Genomic DNA, 23,892 nt, shown 5'->3' with positions numbered 1-23,892 from the left:
TACGAGGCTTTCATGAGGGAGATGGAGGGCCTGCTCTGACACTGAGGAGGAAAGGAGGGGGTGAGAGGAAGAGGAGGGAGATGGAGGGCAAAAAAAGAATGTCCAGTGTTTTGTCAGTAATTACATCTGATTGCAAGTGATTTTAATCGGGCAGGTACTGAATGATACTCGCAAGCTAAAAGAAAAGAGTTCAGAACTGTTTAATTCTTAGCAGCAGATGTGAAACTGTCAACCAAATGTATATAATTTGGCCCTATCTTTGTGAAAGAGCATGTTTTTTATATGACTGTCTATAGATCTATTTTATTGTGACCAGAGGAACCACGGAAATTGAAGAGTGGACATTTTGTCAGGTGTTTGTAGGAAAACTGAAATGAGTTTGCAAATCTTTGTCTGAACTTCAGCCCCTCAACTTAATAAATACTTGAATGACACTCATGTCTTATTTGTTTTAGTGTTGGCATGCATATCTATCAGTGAAATAGTGATGGATAGATCAGTCAGCAACAACAAATCATTAAGAACGTTTTGGTGGGCAGCGAATAAACAATAAAAGGATATAACCGCTGTGCTGAAACCATTTCTATTTGCAATGTAGACTATTTAATTAAACAATCGTGTTATAAAAGACAGTATCATGTTACATATTTCAAGTTCTATTAAGATTTATATTTCCATGTTGCCAAGTATGTTTAAATCGTATACTCTACCATGATTATTGTAAATTGGAGATGGAAAGAGTAAGAGGTGAGGAAGGCGTAAGATCGAGCATCTAGAGAACAGTGCTCCACAATCCCTTTTATACACAACAACCCATCAGATTATCTTGACCTTTGTCAACATAAGACCACTGCAATAGTTATTACACAACGACGATTGAGGCCCATCAAGTTTTCGACTCCAGAAACTCCAGATTTTTGCTTATGAGAGGTGGGGGCAGGGTGATACCCAGCCTGACAGGATCATGCATGTACAATGTCCACACTACGGTTTGAGGATTCATCCGTTCTCATTTCGTTCACTGTAAAGATTCGTTCAAAAAGAACAAATAGTTCGCAAACCACCCATCAGCATCAGGTCATGTCCTCCAGCCGCTTCTTCAGTTTTAGGATTTCTTCCTCAATTTCACCACGCGTTCTCAAAGACGAGTCATCTGCAGCCGGCTTAGGGACTTTACAGTAGTCGTGGTCAGAGAGCACTTCCATTCCCCCCTCGTCCTTCACCTCCTTTTCCATCTGATTTGTGCAGTTCTGGAGCACTGGTCTTTCTCTTCTCTCCGAATCACCCGCACGTTGACGGACTTGATAGCCATTCCACTCGAACAACACAGGCAAGGCCCCCTTTCTGAGACGACGAAATCCCTTCAGAGTTTCGAACCGATCTTCCGGTAGAAAATGCTTGCTACACACCCTGGACCGATTTCTGATGGTAAAGTTATCTCTTCGAATGTTAACTTCCCACTGTGCCCTAAACTCAGCATCGGCTGGAAAGCAGTGAAAGCTCAAGGCGAAGTACTTAGCCGATGTTGAGCAAAAAGGAACCGCACAACACTCCGCCGATCTGACCGCCCTCCTCAAAAACCTAACTTTGCCTTTTTTCATTTGAAACGTGTAGCCAGCTAGCCTAGCTCTCAAGACACCGCTAAAAGACACAGAGGTTATTATCAAAATGATCAAATATAGGCCTACTACATATAAAAACGAACCGTAAATACTATTATCTATATGTACAAAGCTAGCTGGGAAGAGCAAATGAGATATTTTAAGGATAAAAAGCACTGTATGGTAGGTACCAAGGCGAAGTCGAGTAACCGCACAGTACAGTAGCGCTGCCTGGAAGTAAACAGACGGGCGGATTATAACAGGATGTACGTCGCACCACTTCATTTCGTAAATTGAGAAATTATTTTATTTTGTATTCAACAGAAGAAATTGTTCAGAACATTGTCAAAGTAAAAAATAAATCAGACAAAAAAACACAAATATGAAAAACAAATAAAAAGCAAAGTAGCAGTAGCAAGTAAAGAAGTTGTAGCGGAGACGTGACGTCAAACCTAGCTGTCTGTTAACCTCGGAGCGCATGCGCCCTACTGACTAGACAACACGTTTGGGCTAACCAGCATGGCTGACGAGACGGAAAGAGATACAGAGATAAATAGAGATGATGCACTCGAACCTTCGAGTAGTAATGATAATAACGATCATATTAATGTGGGCGAAAATGATGTCCCAGTGAAGACCTTCAAGGATTTAGTAAGTTGACCGATTCAGAAGTCACACACACTAGAAAGAAGAAAAAACGCACTACCTGCTAAAAAGTGTTGCTAGCTAGCTACTGTAGTTCTTTAAACCTTGCATGTATGTATCTTGGGTATGGTTTGGAACCAGGAATTTGGTTTTAATTCTGGATTTGGAGAGACCACTGTACATTTGTCATTAAATACTATTTAAATTTTAACTAGCAAACGTCTTTCTCGATCTAAGGAACTAACCTACATTGTTTACACGCATGGCTACATAGTCATTGAAGTACAACATCTGCATAGACTGTTTCTTGGGCTCAGTACCATGCGTGTCCGAGCCTGCATTTGGGTACAACTTGTTATATTGACAGGGTGTGACGGAGGTGCTGTGTGAAGCCTGTGATCAGCTGGGATGGAAGACACCTACGAAGATTCAGGTGGAGGCCATTCCGGTAGCACTGCAGGGTGAGAACGATAGCTAGAGAAGTAGGCTATAACTTAAAGCTAGATTGCCATTTAAAGGCGGGTCTGTGGAGTATCGTTGACGATAAAATTCTACCTCAGGGCTTTTTAAATGTATTTATTTGTAAAAATTCAGGAGTCTCTTACCATCCTCTCTTTTCCTTACATCTCTAATTCATACTTTGGTTTGTTTGCCCCTCGCCACAGGGCGCGATGTGATAGGTCTGGCAGAAACTGGTTCAGGGAAGACGGGAGCTTTCGCTCTGCCCATCCTGCAGTCCCTCCTGTCGTCCGCCCAGCGGCTGCACACACTGGTCCTCACCCCCACCAGAGAGCTGGCTTTCCAGATTGCAGAGCAGTTTGAAGCCCTGGGCTCCAGCATTGGGGTCAAGTGTGGTATGTAAAATAGACACACACACATCACTGTGGACCTGGATAAGACCCCTCAACATACACACACACATTCATGTTTGAGGTCCAGGACCACTGCATCAATGTAACAGACAAGGATTACATTTATAGAACAGTTAAATACCTTAACCTGCGACCAATAATGGCTTGAACATATAAATGTGCCTTTTATTGTGAATGTGGATTTAAGGAAATGTTGTTGACCCTCTGTCATTCTTCTTTTACAGCTGTCATCGTAGGAGGCATCGACATGATGTCTCAGTCCTTGGTATTGGCCAAGAAACCGCACATCGTCATTGGTGAGTAACAGCAACCAATCCCAATTGACTTTTGATGGCATCACCATGAAATCCAAAAACATGCTTTTGTGAGCTGTTGAGGTTGTAGGAAGTAATGAATGTCAGACAAGGGTACAACACTCACTGTTTGCATTTCTAGTATCCGTGAGTCATGTAGCTTTCTGGTGCTAAGTAGCGTTGATTTTGCATTTGCAGCCACACCTGGAAGACTGATTGACCACATGGAAAACACCAAGGGCTTCTCCCTCCGAGCACTCAAGTTTCTGGTCATGGACGAAGCCGACCGCATCCTCAACATGGACTTTGAGACTGAGGTAGGGGTGCGGGGGTTCAAAAACCAGCATAACTCCATTAAACAACGCCACATTCTGACTTTGGTTTTGTAAACACCGGCTTTGAGTTGGCCGTGGCTGTGGAGAAACGGCGGTGTTAGCTAAAAGGTCTCTTCTTCTCCCACTCCCAGGTTGATAAGATCCTGAAAGTTATTCCCAGAGACAGACGCACGTTCCTTTTCTCGGCTACCATGACCAAAAAGGTACCGCAATTGTATCAGACATGTCGCACACACAAGAAATCGTTTTCTGACAAACATGACAACACATAGATATAGTTTTTGTGAGAGCTGCACCATTTAACCTGTCTCCTTCCCAGTGTCGTATAATCTGATGGTCTGGCAGAATATAACAAGTTTAGTATTCTGGGAACTGACCGGTACCCGTTCTGTGTTCTCAGGTTCAGAAGCTGGAGCGCGCCGCTCTGAAGGATCCAGTAAAGTGTGCCGTGTCCACCAAGTATTCCACCGTGGAGAAGCTGCAGCAGTATTACGTCTTCATCCCCTCCAAGTACAAGGTAACCATAACGATGCGGTGGTTTACTGTGTATATTCAGCGAGTGAGTATTCAGCACACATTTAAATGCCTTTTAATGATGTGAGTGGGTCTAATGTGTACAAAAGTGTTATATAAAGTACCATAACAATGAAAGACAAGGGCTATGAGTCTGGTGGCTGCTAAGGAAGAATTTGAGTGGCACTGTGTAGATCTGAATAGTCAAGGGATATGGTTTTAATACAATTTATTTAGACTATACAATTACATGATTAAACAAAGCTTTGCTGATCAGTCTCAACGAAGGAGGTGCCATCCACACAGGTCGTTCGCAGGAGTGATGGCGAACCATCACACATGCACTGTCTTATATAAACTTAAGATCAAATGGCATTCCATGAGGTCAATCAATCAATGAAGCAAACTCTGTGATTGGCTAACTCAACTTATTGACAGCTTGAAACAATACCAAGAGTCCAGTGTGTCCCAAAGTTCTTTGATGTCACAGCTCTCTCCAGAGCAGTAGATAATAAAGCCACAGGGGTTGACCAGTCAAATGGTCAACTGTCCTTTGTGTGACCATCTTCGAACATTACTTTTAATTAACACAAACAATGAAACAGGACACAGTCCTTCTAGCCAAAGTTCAGAGCAACTGTTTCATTGACCCCTTACAGTAACCAGAGGACAGAAGGCCATATAAAATGCTTCACCCATCCCCCAGGGCAAGCTGGCTCATCAGCACCTCACATTCCTTTGAACTCAACTTAATTATCTTCCCTTCCTGTCTCTTACCAATGAACATAGAAGATTATAGATTTCATACCAGACATCTATGCATATGACCAAAATTTCCACTACATGGCCTTCACTTTTCCTTGTCAGTTCTGTTCTGAAAAGGTTTAGTTTGAGTGAATCTGAGTTTATCTTTGGACAGAGATGAGGTTCCACTCTGTGTACATCAGTTTGAGATCCTATTAGTTGAACCCTCTGTTCTCCGGCAGGACTGCTATCTGGTGTCCATCCTGAATGAGCTGGCTGGCAACTCCTTCATGATCTTCTGCAGCACGTGCAACAACGCCCAGAGGGTGGCGCTGTTGCTCAGGAACCTGGGGATCACTGCCATCCCTCTGCACGGGCAGATGAGCCAGGTGGGGTTGCCCCCGCATCCGAATGAAACACGCCTCACACAGGATAAACCTCCAGCGAGGCCGTGCCGATGCGCACCTAAAGGCTGGGGTCAGTTTGGTTCCCATACATTTGGTGTAATTGTTTACTTGCGTCCCTCGCCAATCAGAATAAACGCCTCGGAGCGCTGAACAAGTTCAAGTCCAAGTCGCGCTCGGTGCTGCTGGCGACCGACGTGGCGTCCAGAGGACTGGACATCCCACACGTGGACTGTGTCATCAACTATGACATCCCTACTCATTCCAAGGTAAACCCTACCCCCTCCTTACCACTAATAATAATAATAATGATATAGTAGTAATAGTACATGTTATTTGTAATGTGCCTCTATTGTACTTGAAGAACTACAGTACAGTTTTACTTACAGTAATAAAATATAACAAAATATACAATAACAAGATGGTCTTTCCAGCCCACTGGAGCCCACTCACTGTTGCCATGTTGACTGTTGCCATATTGACTGTTGCCATGTTGACTGTTGCCATTTTGACTGTTGCCACGTTGACTGTTGCCACGTTGACTGTTGCCACGTTGACTGTTGCCATGTTGACTGTTGACTGTTGCCATGTTGACTGTTGCCATGTTGACTGTTGCCATTTTGACTGCTGCCATGTTGACTGTTTGGTTTTCAGGACTACATCCACAGAGTGGGCAGGACAGCTAGAGCTGGACGGTCTGGAAAATCCATCACGTTTGTCACACAGTAAGAGACCGGAACAATCCCTCAAACCTGCTTTCATTCTAAAGCTCCTATTCACTTCACCTTTTGAAGTATTATTCTTGTTTCCCAAAACATAAAAGAAAAGGTATTGCGCCAGTTTTTTGGTAGACTGACACGTCATTGGCTGCTCCCAGGTACGACGTGGAGTTGTACCAGCGAATCGAGACGCTGATCGGGAAGAAGCTGCCCGCCTTCCCCACACAGGAAGAGGAAGTGATGATGCTGGTGGAGAGAGTCAGCGAGGCCCAGCGATACGCCAGAATAGTGAGTAGCAAAAAGTTGTCCTCCTGGATCAGGAAATGCCGACCTGCTTCAGGCCTCTTCCAAATGAAGCCCCATCCTCCTTGAATGGGCTTGGAGTGAGCTGTAAGCAGCCTAAGCTCTCATCTGACTCCAAATCATGGTTAGAATCGATGACATGTTGCCCTCATCTGTCCATTAAATATAATTTGAATACTACAGTGTATCACGTGTTGCCCTTGGTGTATTAATGTCTTACAATAACATTTTACATGCACAATTGTTACGGATAAATGGTGAACCTTGTAACTTCTCATTCCGATTAGGATTCAGCAATACCCTATTTTGTAACATCAGTGCTGACCTTAAACGGAGTCTTACTTGTTTTACCTGTGAGTAACCTCACACACTCTCTACTTCCCTTTCCTGTCACTTCACCTCCCAGGAAATGAAGGAACAGGGGGAGAAAAGGAAAAGACCCAGAGGAGATGGAGAGGGGGACGACACCGAGCAGTCCAGCGGCGTGAGGAAGAAAGTGAGAGGAGGTGCTGGTGGAGGAGGAGGAGGAGGAAGAGGAGGCGGCGGAGGAAGAGGAGGAGGCAGAGGAAGAGGAGGAGGAGGAGGAGGAGGAAAAAGTCAGGGGGGAGGAGCATGGAGGGGCGGTCATTGATTGGAGGATTGATCTCGACTGTACATAATCCCATGATCTAATGCTTTCCATGACGCACCTAATAGACAAGCTATTTAATTCCTAAATACCTTCTGTTACCTTAATGTCTGATTGTCATTTGTAATAAAATGTTAGTGTTGTCTCAAGATTGTGTTTGTGTATAGTGTTATTTTAGGTGGTTATGTAATACTGGGGGGAAAGGCATGTAGACAGGTTATTGAATCAAGGAGGGGGGGGGGAGCTCAACAGTGGAATTAGAGGGGAAACATTAAAATTGGTAAACATAACCTTAACTCTTGAATTCCATTCTTACACCAGTTTAAAGATTGAAATGAGTGCTACAAGTACCTTGAACTACCACGTTAGTAGCACATGAGAGACATCAAGAAATCTTGGTTGTCAGTTGTCACAGAAATCCTTTAGATTCAGCATGTCCTAGTTGGTTGCATTAGCATCGCCACAAATAGTACTGGGGCTGAAGAGGTCTGTCCTTAACCATTGATCAGTTAACAATTAAAGATAGTGATTACTTTTATTTCTTTACTGTTAGTTTATTATATTCAAAACATTTCTATGTTTGATCTATACCTTGCAATATTAACCTCATGAGCACATAACCCTTGGTTATGTCCAGGAGAGAAATATGCCTATTAATTATTTCTTGCATCATTGATAAACTGTCATTGTACTGTTTTTATATGCCTGCATAGCCATAAGTTGGGTATTTGAAGGGTGACTATGAAAGGCCTGTGTCGCTGATGTAAGTCAGAGGGCACAATATCGCCAAAGTGTATCATGCCATGCAACTTTGAATGAGGAAAATAGAAGGAGCGACAAGGCCATTTCTAGGAGCTCTAGCAGAAGACCTAAACAAAAGCTATCTAGCATAGTCCTTTTTCAGTGCCTGCAAAAGTCTGTTAATCGAGTATAACAGACACCTGCACCGCGTGTGATAAATGCATATTTTAGTCTTGAATTCATTTTAACTATCCCCTTCATTGACTTGGCACTTTCAGAGCCATTGGGTACTAATACATCTTCAGGGCAGCACCAGATTTGAGCTTCAAGAGTTCTTAGGCCCTTATTTATACAACGGAACCCCCAAATACATTCCGGCTATGCTACAGTTTGGCTGCTGGGTAAAATGTCAACTCCTTTTTGATGCCTTGTATATTTCACTAAATGTTTGCCTTAATTAACCATCTGCGCTGACTAGTTTTTTTAATACAGTCTATGCTCTAGCGTTGGCAGCAATGATTTGTTGAGGGGTGGTCGATGCTCTGCCTCCGGATTGGCTGTAGCTAGGAGATCACTGACTGCATTAACTTGTTGCAGTCATCGTTGGAAGTAGTGCGTTACAGTCAAGAGTAAACAAGCTGCAATTTGAAGTATTTTATCAACTTGTTCAATTGCAAGATGATATTTTTTTCCAGTTGCAATGGTTTGTTTTTAATAGATACATTAAATCCACTGAGTCAAAAGGGGCAAATGCATGCTCACCACGTGTGCCGGCAGGTCTGGCTCACCTAGAACCCGTCTTGTAGATGGCATTGTCAGTCATGTACCATTACAACAAGCATTTCCATTCAGACAGCAACACTCAAGCTGAAAGCTCATTTCCAAAAATATAATTTTATTAGTTTCATTTTTAAATATGACATCAGGGCATGAAAAGGGTAGTGTGTGGTATTAAAACTCAAAGGTCTTCTGGACTTCTGGGGTGTGGAACACAAAGCCAGACTCTGTGGCTTCAGTCTTCAGACAATCCTTCTCATCCTGGAGAGAGGGGGATTAAACCAAGAGGGGTCCATTCACATTCATGAGAAATCAGTGATCTGCAATAACCTTGAACCTAAAGTTGTCGGCACAGTACGAAACTCACATTGAAGTACTTTTCAATGAGACTCTGGGCGGCTCGGTACACAGTGTCATTCTCGTGGTTCTGCAACATCTCAATGCGGTCCAGCCCTCCAAGTTCCTCCACCAACAGACACAGCTTCTCAACCTCCCCAAGCTTTTCAGCTGCCTAGTAACATGAGGGACCAAGAACACCCATCTTAAAATATTTTGATTTCTTTGTCCATTGAGAACAAACCAATTGGTCACTGAAAACATTTGGCACCCAAGGTCAAAGGTCCTGGTTAGTTCCCTACACCTCACTATGAACATGTTGTTGATGGAGTCCAGGATGACCAGGATGGTCTTGGCATCTTTGACCTGCAGCATGGCGAGAACGCCTTCCAGCGCACCACTCTGCACCAGGTGGACCACCTGCTCCACAGTGCCTCCGCTGGTGAAGTTAGTGATGGCCCACACCACCTCCCTCTGGGTCTTAAAGTCCCCCTTTAAAACAAAAAACAAACACAAAACGTGACTGAACGTGGAACCGATGAGGCGACGCAGCCCCCGACATCCTCCCGGTTTACGTTTCGAAGCAGGTCTACGAGCGGCGGGATCAGACCGCAGGTGATCAGCTGCTGGATCTGCTGACAGGGACCCGCCGCGATGTTGGACACGGCCCAGGCAGCCTCCTTCTGGACGCTGGCCTTGGGGTGCTTCATCAGCAGGGGCAGCGCCGCCAGCACGCCGGCATCGATAGCCGCCTGGGTCTGCACGTCTGAGCCGCTTACGATGTTTCCTATGGACCGCAGGGCTGGTGTCTGGAGGGGAAGCACACATCCAACCTATAAATCTTCACCCTCCGCAAGCTCGTTTCAGAGCAAAAAGAACGGGTTTCCGGCTGCGTCCCTACCACCACGGTCAGCTCCTCGAATCCCATGAGTGCCACCAGACGGGGCACGATGCCCGTCGTCACCACGACGTCGATGCGCTCGTTGGCGCCGTCCGTTAGGTAGGAGACGGCCCAGCAGGCGTCCGACAGGATGTCCTTATCGCTCAGGTGAAGCAGCTGGATCAGGGAGGGCAGCAACTGCCAACGACAAAAAGCTCCGGTTAAAACCGCGGCGCAAGCTGTCGGGAGTATCTGGAACTCATGACATGTTAAGACTTCACAACGGAGACACACGGGTGGTGTGAACCAAGCGCACTGGCAAAACAGAGCATTCTGGGTACCTGCTTCACGGCCGACATGGGTGGGAAGGGGTTCTTGTTGCGGCAGAGGTTGGACAGGGTCCAAGTCAGGTTCCGCAGGTAGCCCACCTGGATTGGGACCAACCAGACGGCATGGACGGTTCTAAGGTACATTCCCCCTTCCATCGGTATTACAAAGCCCAACCCCAACCCTTTTTTTGACCTAGTCTTAGCCTACATGAGGAAACAAGAGGAGTTGCACGTTGGCCTACAGGAGTGTACTAATAAGTACGAGTACCTCTGGAGTGAGGACACATTGGACATGTAGGTTTTAGGGATCGTGTCAAGGACATTGGAAGACTCACAGGAGTGTCGGGGGTGATGCGAGTCAGCAGCGCAGGAATGACGTTGCATTCGATCAGAGCATCTCGATACGCCGCCCCGTCGCCTGAGAAGACAGTACAAACTGGTACCCATCTCAAGAAACATCTGGACGTGAGTGCAACCGGTGTGAATCGGTGAAACTCACTCCTCAGGTATGTAAAGGGCCACCCGCGTCAACAAATAGCTAGCTTTTCTTTGGCGTAGTTGTGCTTGGAAGTCGAGAGGTGGCAGGTTCGACTCCCCGTGAACATTGGCCAGATAACTGACTGAGCTTGCACGACCACATCCGTTACATGAGCGCAAGGTCTGGTGGAGTGCATACCTGCGATATTACCCAGTGCCCAGACAGCCTGCTCACTGATATGCAGCATGGGAGACGACAGCAGTGATATGAAGGCCGGTATTGCGCCATGTTCAACAACCTGGAATACAGAAAGTATACAGTTCACTTCAAGATCAGAATAGCGCTTGAAATGGTGGCAAGCGTTAGATTGATATCCATCAAAAGAGTAATAGGAACAGTCAACAGTCACACAAATGGCCGTGAAACACTTTTAGGGGGGTGCGGTGGATTTTCAAGTCACATTATTTTAAATTCTCTTGCTGTCAGCAGGGGGGGGGGGTGCAGCACCTTCAGCAACCCTAGTTCCCGCGGCCATGGTTACACACCTGCTGTGTGTGCCACGAGGTGCCAGACGCGATGTTCGTGAGCGCCCACGCAGCTTCAAACTGCAGAGTCTGGTCGTCATCTCTGCCGAGGAACTCCACAAAGCGGGAGAGCAGCCCCGCATCCACGATCTCCTTCAGTGGAGGGTTTCGCTCCCGAGACAGCAGCTTCCTGCACACAGGGAATTGTCCTCTTGAACCCACTTCCTGCTTTCGACATAGACAACCGACACTTGGAAGAGCACAAGCCTATTATAGGCCTTCACAGGCCACTTCCCAAGATGTCAAATGGAAAAATGACAGGGTGTGAAATGTTGTGACCTTTGTAAATAAATTGCTCGCTGGTTTGATTACGTCAAGAAGTGTGTGATCAGGCCTGATTTCCAATTCGTGTAGTTGACTCACCGGGCAGCTTGGCAACCTCGAGCCTGCCTGTCCTTGCAGTCACTGTTCACGTGGCCAATTATGTCCTCGATTGCTGTACTAATGGCCTAAAAATAATATTTGATTACTTTAAGCAGGCTAGACAAAACGAACACTACTTCAGTCCATCTACCTCGTGATTATCAGCTATGTACTCCGGTGACAAAGCCTTGTCGTCCGGTAGAGTAGAAATGTTTCTCCTTTTCAAGAAGTTCTCATTCTTATGTGCTTTCCGTAACTCAACGCACTCAGCGATTCGACGCTCACGAAGTTTCTACGGGTGAAAATGAGAAGAATCTAAGAAATTAAAAGACCACAATTATGTATCCCACAAATCGGGTCATGAATAAATTACATGTTGGCTCACCGCAGGTTCTTTCCCCTTGTTTTTGAACTTGGTCATACGTTCATCCACAACATTCTTCGTCGGCATGGTGAACTTTAAAGCACAAGTATATGGATGGGTCTTCTAGTCGGAAAACAAAGCTGTAGTGTTAACGATCGTATTGACATGCAGTTAAGTATGAAAACCGTGCGCTACAACAGGTGCAGCTTGTTTTCAATGATTTGTTAGGTATGCCATTTTCGGCAGGCTATAATATAGGCTATACTCATATTTATATCTGATTACATGAATGTTATGTATTCTTTCTAGTATTTTTGGGAAAGATAGAAAAGAAACCAAAAAACATTTCTCTTGTGACTTTTTTTTTGAAAATGACATCAACCAGAAAATTAGATTTCAGAACACACAAACGACAAAAAGGGATTCATCATTGTATTAACAAACAGTGCTTCGATACTCTTCGTTATTAGTCCTCAATAGCAATTCGGCTTTTACGTTAAAGATAAAAGTTGATAGGCCCTACTTAAAAATATCACATAAAAATATTTGTACTAAACTTTCAAATCAGTAACCCGTCCAAAAGCATGTGCATAAAATGTAAAACCCCAAATGAATGTTTTTTTAAACGCTATTTGTTGACATTATTTATACCTTTGTATCAAACTGATTCCAATACTCGTGCATGCATCTGAATGTCAACGATTTAGCTTTGACTGCTTGAATCTGACAGCCGCGGTCAAAATGCTTTCCACGCGATACTTCGATCTGAGCAACCATTGGTCGACTAAAATGCACGCAAGAGCGTCCTGATACTTCAGCCAATAGACGACACAAGTAACTTTTATTTTAATTTGAAAGATTCCTGTATAATCAGTAAACAAATAATTCATACACTTTGTCCAGTAATCTTTACATTCTTGGAGATGGACAATGCACAGAAAACGGACAGCAGAGACATTGTCCGGAAACAACGGCGAAAAAGAGAAGATGATTCTAGCGCGGCCAAGGTGGCCAAAACTGACACAAGCGGCGGGTAACACAATAGCAACATTTTGTTTACAGCGAGATCTGTTTCACGTTGGATTTGGGTGTATTTCTAGACATAATGCCAATTGCTTTATCTATTGCATATATTATTATGTTGTAAAATTGTTGTATATATACATTATACAGTCATTGCAAGCCAAGTTTCTAGCCTAGCCCCTTTTCCGGTATTTCTAAGACTCAAGTCATTCATATTTCTCTGAAAATATCGTTTTTGAAATCAGGTCAGTGTCTGCATATTGTTTTCGAACAATAGGCTATGTATTGTGTTACAAAATAATCTGTTTTGTATTCCGTGTCCTGAAAAATCCATGACATCCATTTGACATCTTCTACCAGCTTGAAATCTTGTTATGATAAAGCAATGGAATCTATAACTGTCCATGAAGTCATCAAGTATGGCGCCTCATCACTGCCAGGTGAACTGTCTGTTTATTAAACACTGCATGACACCTAACTACACTTGTATGCTACCTAAAGGTTGCTACGTTTATCATGACAAACGAGAGGGATAAACATTGTCTTTCTGATGTATTATTCTCAAGGAGGACATTTATTAATCAAAAAGTACACAGAAATATCTACAGACAGTCGTTAACAACATTAAACCCACCCCAATACCACATGGCAACGTTTTACACAACTCAACTGAGTGATCTAGTGCATGATGTTGTTAAATGAGATACAGAGTGAGGAAGTCCAAACCGAGGGCATGAACTGACCAGTCATTGTCTGTTTGGTACAGCTAAACACTATGACCCTGACACTACCGAGCCAATCAGCTCCGGTCTTCAGACCCTGGATCAGTTGTTATCGTGGAGACTGAGCGAGGCCAACCCTTTTAACGTGGCAACAGTCCCCCTGGCCAAACGGGAGCCACCGCTGGCGAGCTGTCCGCGCAGGACGCTGGTGTCACATGATATGATGGGCGGTTACCTTGACGACAGGTATGTTGTCACATGTGGGTTCCTACATAGGTGTGCCTTATGAGTGCATGCTGGGTATTATTTCGATACGTTTATCGGCTCGTTGCAGTTTTCGTGTGTGTGTGTTTGAGAGTGTGTGTCTTAGACCAGTGTTTTTCTCAAATGGGGGTACGAGAGAGAAAGTGGAAACTGGAAAAATACGAAAGTAAATCATGACAAAAATTGTATAAATACATATTTCTACAACATAAATATAGGTATGGGGGTACTTGGATTCAGACATCAGGAGAAGGGGGTACTGTCTTAGACAGTTATAGTTTCCCCGTGTGTCTGAGACCAGACCCCAGGCCCACCACCTCCCTGTTTACCCTCTCTCCTTCCTGTCCGAGGTTCGTACAGGGGGCCTCGTCGGACGCTCCCTACGTCTTCTACCACTGGCAGTACATTGACATCTTCAACTACTTCAGCCACAACATGGTCACCATCCCCCCTGCCGTGTGGACCAATGCAGGCCACAGACACGGTGTCCTGGTGCTGGGTGAGACTCGGAAACAGACCCTGTACACTGACGATGCGCTGAGTGTACGCCAGTTAAGACGTGTTGATGTAACACCGTTATGAGCCTCAAGCACAAGACCCACGACTAGCTAGCTCCCGATTCTGTCAACGGTCTCTCTGAACGTCTGCTGGGCCTTTTCGGTCACCGAGCAGCTCATCGTAGAATCTGATTGGCTGGCTTTCCAGGCACCTTCATCACCGAGTGGACGGATGGGAAAACGACCTGCGAGAACTTCCTGAAAGACGAGGAGTCTTACCGCGCTGTAGCTGATAGGCTGGTCCAGATCACACATTACTACGGCTTCGATGGTTGGCTCATAAACATCGAAAACACTCTTAATGTGAGCACTGGGATATCTTTTGTTTGCATCATGATATAAAACATTATATGGTGGAGGGTAACTGAAAGATGCCAAGGAAATTGTTCATTCTGGCATTGATCTTAAAGTCTGCATATTCTGACAGTATATTGTTCACATTTTCTTCAGTTGAGAGTCACACTACCAAGCACAAAAAGTTATCCTAGCAAGCTAAGCGTACGTTGATTTCTATCTCTCTGTCGCCCCCTGGTGGTAGGAGGTGGCCGTGAAAAACACCCCTCTGTTCCTGCGCTACCTGACGGACCAGGTCCACGAGCGAGTCCCAGGCAGCCTGGTGCTGTGGTACGACAGCGTGCTGGTGGACGGCCAGCTCAAGTGGCAGAACGAACTCAACCAGTCCAACCAGTAGGTCGAAGGAACAGAGTCCTGATAAGTCAGTTATCTTTACACTTTCTGACAGAGAAATCCTCTTCCCCTTTCTCTCACTCACTGTTTTTTTTCTTCTCTCTCTCTCTCTCTCTCTCTCTCTCTCTCTCTCTCTCTCTCTCTCTCTCTCTCTCTCTCCCCCCCCCCCCTCTCTCTGTCCTTTCTCCATCCAGGGTGTTTTTCGATGCGTGCGATGGCATCTTCACCAACTACAACTGGACCGAGCAGAGCCTGGTTGGGATGGAGGCCTTCTCTGCGGCCCAAGGCAGGCTGGCCGACATCTACGTGGGCGTGGATGTGTTCGCCAGGGGGGAGGTGGTAGGGGGGAAGTTTGACACCAACAAGGTAAGGGTCGGTTGACCAGATGTGCGCTTCAGAGGGTTCTTAAGAACTGATTTTAGGAGATGGTGTGTGTGTGGCGCTAAAACTCCAATGTCTCCAGAGCTCCACTCTCTCTTGTTCAGGCCCTGGAGTTGATTCGTAAACACAATCTGTCCACGGCCATCTTTGCTCCTGGATGGGTGTACGAGACCCTCTCCGACAAGACAGAGTTCCGCAATAACCAAGACAAGTGAGCTCACCATTGTTGCAGCATGCAGCATGCAGGTCACCAAATCAACTTGCATTGTTTCTAACCTACCACATAGGACTGCAACAGACTGTTCATTGAAATAAATTATTATTATGTACTGGGCATTCATGCTGTGACATCATATCCTGTTTTCAGATTCTGGGGTCTCCTGTCTGACTTCCTGTACATCCACCAACCGGCCTCTCCGCTTCCCTTCTTCTCGTCCTTCTGCCAGGGGTTTGGGATGAAACTCTACCGGAGGGGACAGGTACTGTGCATGAGGAAGGAGAAGCCACACACAAATACCGAAGTCGATTGAACGGGACAAAATGGCCGCCGATGTACACCACCAATTGCCTGTCGTCCTGCTTTTCCCTGTGCAGCCAGAGGTGGAAGAGAGCTGGTTCAATCTGAACGGCCAGGAGCTGCAGCCCCTCTACTACAGGGAAGAGCTGGAGGGGGGGGGCTGGATGAGGACACGAGGCTGCCCCAAGGATGCCTGGAACGGGGGCTGCTCCCTGCTGGTGGAGGGCCTCCTACCCTCCAGCCTCTCTAAAGTCTCTGCCAGGTAGGGAGGAGGCGGTGTGTGTGTGTGTGTTTAAACAGTACTGACATTTACATTTAGTCATTTAGCAGACGCTCTTATCCAGAGCGACTTACAGTAACTACAGGGACATTCCCCCCGAGGCAAGTAGGTCGAAGTGCCTTGCCCAAGGACACAACGTCATTTGGCTCGGCCGGGAATCGAACTGGCGCCCGATTCCCTCACCGTTCAGCCACCTGACTCCCTACTTTATTGATGAATGCAAATTCTGTCCAAATGTTGTCTCTTTTATTTTCCATACCATTCCCTTCTCTTTACTGTCGTTGTGTCAAATTGCGTTTTGCTGTGTGCCAGTCAATACTTCCTGTGCGAGGCGTTTGCCCCCCCCCCCCCCCCATCAGGATCTTGTCCCTCCACGTGCCGCTGGCCTCCACCACGTTTGTTTCCCTCATCTACAAACCGTCTGCAGGGGTCACCGTGTCCCTGGAGCTCAAGACCAGCGATGCGCCGCTCTGCACACAGGAGGGGGCCCAGGACGTACGGAGTGAGTCGCACACTCCATCTCCCGCTGGCTGGACGGCCCCTTAGTTCCAGCACGTACAAAACCGACTGCGTTTGTGTGTGTGTGTGTAGCCAGCAGCGTCCATCCAGAGGCTCTGCAGGAGGAGCACCAGTTGGTGAGGCAGTTCTCCCAGAGTTGTGGCCAGTGGAACCCAGAAGGCTGGACTGTGAGGTACTGTCCCTCCCTCAGCTGCTAGCCTGCTCATCGCGGCCTGCCTCGTACGTCCACGAGAGACCCTCCTGTGGTCTGCAGCGACATTTAGTCATGTCAGACTTCTACCTCAGTCCCCTATCCCCTTCTCACCTGTACACAGCCTCTGTCTTCTCTTACGTGAATGATCTTGATTTATTGGACTTGATCCATTTAGATTTGATCTGAAGCTCCTCGTATATGTCTGGCGTACGCCTTACTCCTCCTGTCCCCTGGGGGGCGCTGTCTGTCTGTCTGTCTGCAGGTGTTCCCAGCTGCAGCTGAAGGGCTGCGCTCTGAAGGACGTGTGTGTGAGCGTGCGCCGGGAAGGGGAGGCTCAGGACACGCCTTTTTCCTGCAGGATTGGGGAGATCATGGTGAGGCTCTCTCTCTCCCCCTCTCTCTCTCTGTCTCTCTCTCTCTCTCTGTCCTTTCTCTTGAGGCTCTCTCCACGTCCCCCGACATACATACACAGACACACACACACAGACACTTTTTCTCAAGGGGCCCAAGGGGAAGGTGGCTCACTAGGTAATGGCCCTGGCCTAATGCAGGTGCCTGGGTTCGAATCCGGTTTAGGCCAGGTCCTACATGTCTTCATCTCTCTCTCTTCCTGCTTACAAGGCTCTCGCCATCTGTCCTATTAAGAAGTTGTGCCAACAAAACCCAAAAAGAGAAGAAAATTGCATTTTTAAAACAACAAATATGACTTAACTGTGTCTCCTTGTCCTCCCTCCTCTTCCTCCTCTTCCCAGGTCCTAGATGCCAACAGCTTCTCTGTCCCTCCCGACCCTGTCAAAGACCTGGGCCTGCACGACCTAGTCTGGCTGTCCGGCACCAACCCTGACGCCTCCCCCCGCCTCATCCTCAACGCCACCCTGCGCTGGTGCTACCCGGCCCAGCTGGTGCGCCACTTCCGGATTCACTGGCGCCGACTGAGGGGGCCTGACCCCCGGATCCCCCCCGGCCAGCTGGCTCTGGTGGGCCGGGCTCACGCACCCCTGTTCCGCCTGTCGGAGCTGGACGTCCCCAGGCCCCCGGGTCTGCTGGAGCTGGTGGTGGAGCCGGTGACCAGGGAGGGCTTCCTGGTTCCGGAGTCCCAGTGGGGCAGAATCAGTCTTAGCTACGCAGCAGAGCAGGAGGCCGTGTCTCAATAGTCCAGAGTCGCTTCCTACCCTGGGCTGCTGTGTTTGTCGTCAGTTTAAAGGTTGTGGTCCTGGTGCGTGATTCAGTCAGGCGGATCGCTGTGTCTACTTGGGTGCTCTGATTTGCAGCTCACTGCAAGAGGAAGGAGTTGGGGCTTTGGATAGGGAAGTACAATTAGTGGATTGATTGAAGGAGAGACATTTCCCCGTTCCTTGCCTTATACAAGCCATGTAACACATCTTGAATATCGGTTTTAGTAATATGCATAAACGCACCAGAAATAATGTGAGAGTAAAGTGGAGCAGGAACAGACACCAACATAAGACATGAATATAAAACCCTTTTTTTTAATACTTTTTCTTAATGGAAACTGCATGATAATGACTAGCCTTATCGCACAGCAGAGTTTATACCCTTCATTTTAAGGATTTGAAAAAGCCTTGTATTCCCATCGACTCTGGGACAAGTTGCAGCACTTCAAACACCAAAATGCATGTATGGATGTAATAATAAAAATTAAGAATTATTCAGTGTTATTGTTTAATTATTGTAGATTTGTCTTTTGTTTTAGTATGAAACAGCCATTTATTTAAAAAAAAAAAAAGTTTATTGTTCTTTAAATTTACAAAAAACAATCACTTATGAGGAAAGTCCATGAGCATCCATCTTAAGAAACGACTGTCTGAGATTTGGTATTGATCAGTATAGTGAATACAGTCTGCTGTATAGAACAGAATGCCGTTGGTGGTGATTTGTCTTGATTGTCTAAAAACTGATGGAGAGCCATTCCAGCTGGCATCAGTGTATGTGTGTGTGTGTGAGAGAGACAGAGAGAGAGAGCAGGAGACAGAGAGAGATAGAGAGAGAGAGAGCAGGAGACAGAGAGAGACAGAGAGACAGAGAGAGAGAGAGAGAGAGAGAGAGCAGGAGACAGAGAGAGAGAGAGAGAATCAGTCCTGCTGGGTCACCATCTTCAGCATCTGTAAGGCCATGGGTCCCTGGTCTGATGGGATCTGTCATAAGTAATACAAAAGGAAAACAACTGTCAAAAAATGCCATTCGACAAGAACCATGTACTGTAATGACGGAATTTCCAAAAGATAGTGATCTACTTGTAATAAAAACACATTTCAAACTGCCAACGGTCCTTAACCCTGAGAATACTGGCTGTTAAAGTTGCGTCCAGACCGGCCCCCTTTACCATGTGTCCTGCCTTCAGGATCCAGTAGAAGGAGAAGTTCTTGTACGTCTTACAGAAAGCTCCAGTCATGCCAGGGGACTCGGGGTCATCCAATGGCGTCCATTTCAGCTTGTTGAACCCTTGTAGGCCCGCCCACTTCAGCTTCTTCACCCATTCCTCCTGACCTGCGCCAATCATCGCACACAACCAATCAGGGATGAGTCGGTGAGCGCGGTCACGTCAACTATGTGCTTTCCTCATATCCAATCATTTTATGATTTATTAGTCAATAGACTGAACTGAACATGTCTTCATGTCTATGTCACAGTCGATTTGAAGGAAGTATTTTTGATAATTTGAACAACGAAAGATGATCTAACTGGCCCAGGAGCTGGAAGGAGAATATGAGAGACTGGCAGACAGTCCCATACCCATGGTGTCCACAATAAGGTCCAGTTGGCCGTTGTAGACGGTGACGTTCACCCCAACGTCCAGCAGCTTGTCGACAATGTCCACCACGGGTCTCATGAAGTCTCCGGCCATGCTGCTAAACACCTCCTCTGCCTGGCCTGGGAGCACCAAGACAGAGACGGAAATCATCGGGACAAATGAGAAAAACGACTCTGGCACACCACAAAGTGAACCAAAGATGTTCTTATACACAGTGTTTGTGTCATTTTTTCTTCAACTATGATGCTAAAATCTAGACATGATCCACTTCTTTGCGGAGCAGTACGGTACCTCCCCAGGTGACGTTCTGAGGGACGATCCCCAGCTTCTTCCGGATTGGTCCATTCATCAGCTGAGCAAGTGATTGGCGGTGGAGGGGGCGAATATGGCGGCGAATCAGCATGGCTGAAGGAATAAACATAAGTAAAATGTATATAAAAGAGTTTATGAAGATAAACAGAAAATATGGGGAATTTCCCTTAGATGGCCTGCTGGGAACAGATGTGGGTTACAAGATTCACACCAGTAGACTACAATAATCTAACGACAACATTTGAGAAACTCACTGATGAATCCTTCTCCTGCAACAGAGGTGATTTTCTCATCAGGGTCCTGGGTGAGGATGTTGTAGAAGTTGACTCCATTTGTGTTCTGAAATCAGTGGAGACAATACAAGGACAGAAATTACACTTTGAATCTTTACGATGGCTGAAACGACAGTTTCCGCCATGCGTTATCACAACATACACCTATACGTGCCTCGCTATACAAGATGGGTGGACTTGACTTCGAATCGAACTAGACTTGCCTCTGTCTGGACAAGGCAAAATGGCGTACGGTTGTGTTAGTGTGACTGACCTGCTCCACCACCGTCTCTGTGACCGACCACAGCTCTGTGGCCTTCTGGTAGAGGCCCTGCTCCACAGCCTGCTTCACCGCCTCCGCTGCACCTGTCACCTCTTTCAGGCCGTAGTCATCCAGCAGGGACTGGGCAGGGGACACATTACAGAGTCAGTAACGTAAAGCACTTTGAGCGGCAATTCTTGTATGAAATGTGCTATATAAATAAAGTCTTATTAGTAGGGACACAACTACATTACCCAGAATGCACTGCCTATTCTAGCTACATCTCTTCATTGTTTACCGTCCCCAGGCTGTAGTCATTTAGCAGAGATTGCAGTTGGATGTGTTGCTAGTTCTACTAAGCTATGCTTAAAAAGGTCAATTATGTGGGTAACACTACGGTGTCAGCTTGACCAGGTTAACCAGCCACTTGGCAGAAGAACTATAGTTTCACATCTGCGTGTCTTTAAAATAAACATGTAGCATTAGCAATCTTACTAGTGTGTGTGTGTGTGTGTGTGTGTGTGAGAGAGAGCTGCAATCACCGTGGTGTAGAGATAAGGCCCCCAGGTCATCACAGAATCTGCAAATAAGAGAAGTTGCATCACTATGACATCACATCACATGACAGCTTGAGTATCCCAGTGAGGACTACCGTGGTAGGAACACATTAGCCAGGCTGACTTTGGCCGGGGTGCTACAACTGTCTGTCCATGCAGAAAAACGGCTGTGCCACGCTGAAGTTTTGCAAGGTGGACATAAACGGCACTGTTAAGTTTATGTGGTCATATGATACTCAGTAGTCAAAACTAAGCACTTCATCTGATGTTATGAAGATAGTCGGGGACAGACTACATATGGACACTAAAAAGTAAGTGGGGCAATTAGAGTATGATGATCCAGGGTTTGGCGATGCTTCTAAGAAATGTGCATTCTCTTCTTCTGTCAGTCTGTCTGTGGTTCGAGAGGGATGTTGTCAGATGTTCCACAAGGCCATTACTAGATGTTCTACATTTACATTTACATTTAGTCATTTAGCAGACGCTCTTATCCAGAGCGACTTACAGTAAGTACAGGGACATTCCCCCCGAGGCACGTAGGGTGAAGTGCCTTGCCCAAGGACACAACGTCATTTGGCACAGCCGGGAATCGAACCAGCGACCTTCTGATTACTAGCCCGATTCCCTAACCTCTCAGCCATCTGACTCCCGTTCTAGGTGGGGGTTGTTCCTATACTGACCCAAAGGAGATATCCAGGAGTCCCCAAGGGCAACGCCAGCAAAATTACATTTCAAGGTCCCTTTTTGGATGGCCTGAAAAGACAAATGTGACACACATATCACACACAGCTGATTGATGTGGGTGTATATTTCAGGAAGTCAGAACTCGTTTCGGCAACATAACATCAAAGTTTCCCTCCGTGTAAAGCTCTGTGTCACATGACAGTGATGATCTAGTCTTGACACTCAGACAGAACATGTCCAAACATGTGACTCACACCTGTAAAATCTCCAGGACTTTACTGCCAGTTGGCAACATCGACAAACGCTAGGGACAAACAGCTCGGCCTTACCTTGGAGAGTTCCAACGCGATGGCAGCAGCCATTTTCCCTCCGTAGGACTCAGAGAAGATGTAGAAGGGAGTTGTCTGCAGAAGAGAATCACGTCAGACTAAGAAGGATTGACACAACACCAGTCAGGGCACAGCATCCATATTGACTATTTACGTCAAACCCTGTTCTTACATTTACATTACATTTAGTCATTTAGCAGACGCTCTTATCCAGAGCGACTTACAGTAAGTACAGGGACATTCTCCCCGAGGCAAGTAGGGTGAAGTGCCTTGCCCAAGGACACAACGTCATGTGCACCGACCGGGAATCGAACTGGCAACCTTCAGATTACTAGCCCAACTCCCACACCGCTCAGCCACCTGACTTCTTGGAGACTTACCACCCCACCTATGGATGGTGGTTCTCTAAGAATAGTCAGGCCATGCTCTACCAAAGACCGGATATCCATAGTGGCTTGTGCTGCTGTAGCCATTATCAATTTGGCAAAAGATACAGTTTAGGGAACATGTAGTGCTCCTAACTTACCTGGAAGTCTTCGTTCTTGGCAAAGAATTGCTTGAGCAGCACCAGCATGTCTGAGGCGACCGTGGCCACATCGGTGGCGTACGAGTCAGGCTGGTCAGTGTAGCTGAAGCCGGTCCCTACCGGGTTATCCACAAACAGCACACTGGAGGTTTGGACCTGTAGGACAACACAGTGTTGTAACGACCAGGAAGTGATGTCAAAAATGTACATGTTTATTGTGATGACAGTTACGTCCAGAAGGTTGAGCATTACCCAGCTGGTTTTCCTGGGCTGCAGGTCCCTGTCGAGGGGTCCAATCTCCTCAAAGTTCCCAAAGCCACTGCCAGAACCTCCTGGACCGCCCTGAAGACGAGACAAGGAAAACCCAAACCAATGTTAGCGATAAATGTATACCAAATCATCCATCTATTCAGAGAAGCAAGGTAACATGCTGGGCTTCGTTCTGTGACCCACCTGCAGCCACATCACAAGAGGGAGTTCAGTGTAACTTGCGGAAGGGCTGTCAGCATAGTACAGCCACCAGAACATGTGGGCTCCCTCGCGGACATCCACATAGCCCCAAGTCTCTTTGGCTTGTACGGGATTCGACAGCCCTGTGTGGAAGATCACGTGATCATCATTAATCAGTACACTTTGATCTTCGGGTAGACGTCCGTCAGGGATAATGGATGTCTTACTTTTACTATCGGTCATGCTCCCCAAAAAATAATGCGAAAACTAATGAGAAGAACTGGGACCCTTTTGATTAGATCATAGGTACAGTACAACCCTAACAACAAGTTACCCTCAAAAGTTAACCTCTAATTTCTAGCTATGTAAATTAGCCTCAAATGTCCCTTAACATCGTATTTAATGGATTAATCAAATTACTTCTTACCAGCATCAATGACCAAGAAGATCGCCACAACAATGCCCCAAAAGCTTGCTTTTGACGACCCCATTGTCTCAGCCAAGATGACAACAACGTCGATTGCTACCGGGCATGAAACTGGTGGTACTGAGGAATGGGACTAGTCATATGATCAGACGAACAGCTGACCGAAACAGTAGATGCACACGTTTTATATCTCTGTGTACTCCGAATAGGCGGAGTTTTAACTTTTGCATTTCATCAGAGTGTAAAAA

General features: G+C 46.3%; 4 protein-coding genes across 4 annotated transcripts; 2 read left to right on the top strand and 2 right to left on the bottom strand.

The window, feature by feature from the left end:
• The first annotated feature begins 2,078 nt into the window (after positions 1 to 2,078).
• On the top strand, positions 2,079 to 7,214 carry ddx47 (DEAD (Asp-Glu-Ala-Asp) box polypeptide 47). The gene is made up of 12 exons (XM_047037963.1): positions 2,079 to 2,252; positions 2,614 to 2,707; positions 2,912 to 3,100; positions 3,343 to 3,414; positions 3,610 to 3,728; positions 3,878 to 3,949; positions 4,147 to 4,263; positions 5,246 to 5,392; positions 5,539 to 5,676; positions 6,062 to 6,132; positions 6,285 to 6,414; positions 6,836 to 7,214. Exons 1-12 carry the CDS (start codon positions 2,121 to 2,123, stop codon positions 7,058 to 7,060), a joined length of 1,506 nt encoding a protein of 501 aa, XP_046893919.1. The 5' UTR covers positions 2,079 to 2,120; the 3' UTR covers positions 7,061 to 7,214.
• A 1,465-nt stretch (positions 7,215 to 8,679) lies between these two features.
• On the bottom strand, positions 8,680 to 12,611 carry kpna7 (karyopherin alpha 7 (importin alpha 8)). The gene is made up of 13 exons (XM_047037946.1): positions 12,561 to 12,611; positions 11,931 to 12,032; positions 11,697 to 11,837; positions 11,546 to 11,631; positions 11,144 to 11,312; positions 10,797 to 10,896; positions 10,456 to 10,538; positions 10,133 to 10,219; positions 9,813 to 9,989; positions 9,487 to 9,720; positions 9,221 to 9,403; positions 8,943 to 9,086; positions 8,680 to 8,836 (listed from the first exon to the last, which is right to left on the bottom strand). The coding sequence occupies exons 1-13, from the start codon at positions 12,591 to 12,593 to the stop codon at positions 8,750 to 8,752; spliced, it is 1,626 nt and encodes a 541-aa protein (XP_046893902.1). The 5' UTR covers positions 12,594 to 12,611; the 3' UTR covers positions 8,680 to 8,749.
• An 88-nt stretch (positions 12,612 to 12,699) lies between these two features.
• Positions 12,700 to 18,711, top strand: engase (endo-beta-N-acetylglucosaminidase). Its single transcript, XM_047037923.1, has 14 exons — positions 12,700 to 12,942; positions 13,293 to 13,372; positions 13,699 to 13,900; positions 14,269 to 14,417; positions 14,624 to 14,778; positions 15,014 to 15,162; positions 15,357 to 15,528; positions 15,648 to 15,754; positions 15,911 to 16,022; positions 16,138 to 16,322; positions 16,700 to 16,842; positions 16,932 to 17,031; positions 17,315 to 17,426; positions 17,805 to 18,711. Exons 1-14 carry the CDS (start codon positions 12,833 to 12,835, stop codon positions 18,204 to 18,206), a joined length of 2,178 nt encoding a protein of 725 aa, XP_046893879.1. The 5' UTR covers positions 12,700 to 12,832; the 3' UTR covers positions 18,207 to 18,711.
• Positions 18,523 to 23,807, bottom strand: scpep1 (serine carboxypeptidase 1). The gene is made up of 13 exons (XM_047037993.1): positions 23,645 to 23,807; positions 23,221 to 23,360; positions 23,020 to 23,109; positions 22,768 to 22,923; positions 22,242 to 22,316; positions 21,909 to 21,981; positions 21,214 to 21,251; positions 20,684 to 20,812; positions 20,392 to 20,476; positions 20,117 to 20,230; positions 19,807 to 19,944; positions 19,397 to 19,560; positions 18,523 to 19,208 (listed from the first exon to the last, which is right to left on the bottom strand). Exons 1-13 carry the CDS (start codon positions 23,706 to 23,708, stop codon positions 19,146 to 19,148), a joined length of 1,329 nt encoding a protein of 442 aa, XP_046893949.1. The 5' UTR covers positions 23,709 to 23,807; the 3' UTR covers positions 18,523 to 19,145.
• Between the last annotated feature and the right edge of the window lie 85 nt (positions 23,808 to 23,892).

This window comes from Hypomesus transpacificus, chromosome 17 (genome assembly GCF_021917145.1).
Source record: "Hypomesus transpacificus isolate Combined female chromosome 17, fHypTra1, whole genome shotgun sequence".
NCBI classification, from domain to species: Eukaryota; Metazoa; Chordata; class Actinopteri; order Osmeriformes; family Osmeridae; genus Hypomesus; species Hypomesus transpacificus.
Note: the sequence above shows the minus strand (reverse complement) of the source record. Positions and strands in the feature narration are given on the sequence as shown.

Bases quoted from the DNA above. Each gene is read 5' to 3' on its own strand.
- engase (XM_047037923.1), top strand. From the start codon at position 12,833: ATGGACAATGCACAGAAAACGGACAGCAGAGACATTGTCCGGAAACAA. The intron at 13,901-14,268 runs GTATGTTGTCAC...TTCCTGTCCGAG, and splicing joins GGCGGTTACCTTGACGACAG to GTTCGTACAGGGGGCCTCGT. The intron at 14,418-14,623 runs GTGAGACTCGGA...CTGGCTTTCCAG, and splicing joins ACACGGTGTCCTGGTGCTGG to GCACCTTCATCACCGAGTGG.
- scpep1 (XM_047037993.1), bottom strand. From the start codon at position 23,708: ATGGGGTCGTCAAAAGCAAGCTTTTGGGGCATTGTTGTGGCGATCTTC. The intron at 22,317-22,767 runs GTAAGTTAGGAG...TCTCTTCTGCAG, and splicing joins CCAAGAACGAAGACTTCCAG to ACAACTCCCTTCTACATCTT. The intron at 20,813-21,213 runs GTGATTGCAGCT...TCCCCTGCCCAG, and splicing joins GGCCTTATCTCTACACCACG to TCCCTGCTGGATGACTACGG.
- ddx47 (XM_047037963.1), top strand. From the start codon at position 2,121: ATGGCTGACGAGACGGAAAGAGATACAGAGATAAATAGAGATGATGCA. The intron at 3,101-3,342 runs GTATGTAAAATA...CTTCTTTTACAG, and splicing joins CAGCATTGGGGTCAAGTGTG to CTGTCATCGTAGGAGGCATC. The intron at 3,415-3,609 runs GTGAGTAACAGC...TTGCATTTGCAG, and splicing joins GAAACCGCACATCGTCATTG to CCACACCTGGAAGACTGATT.
- kpna7 (XM_047037946.1), bottom strand. From the start codon at position 12,593: ATGCACGAGTATTGGAATCAGTTTGATACAAAG. The intron at 11,313-11,545 runs GTGAGTCAACTA...CCCTGTGTGCAG, and splicing joins CGAGGTTGCCAAGCTGCCCG to GAAGCTGCTGTCTCGGGAGC. The intron at 10,539-10,796 runs GTATGCACTCCA...CTGTCTTCTCAG, and splicing joins GGCACTGGGTAATATCGCAG to GCGACGGGGCGGCGTATCGA.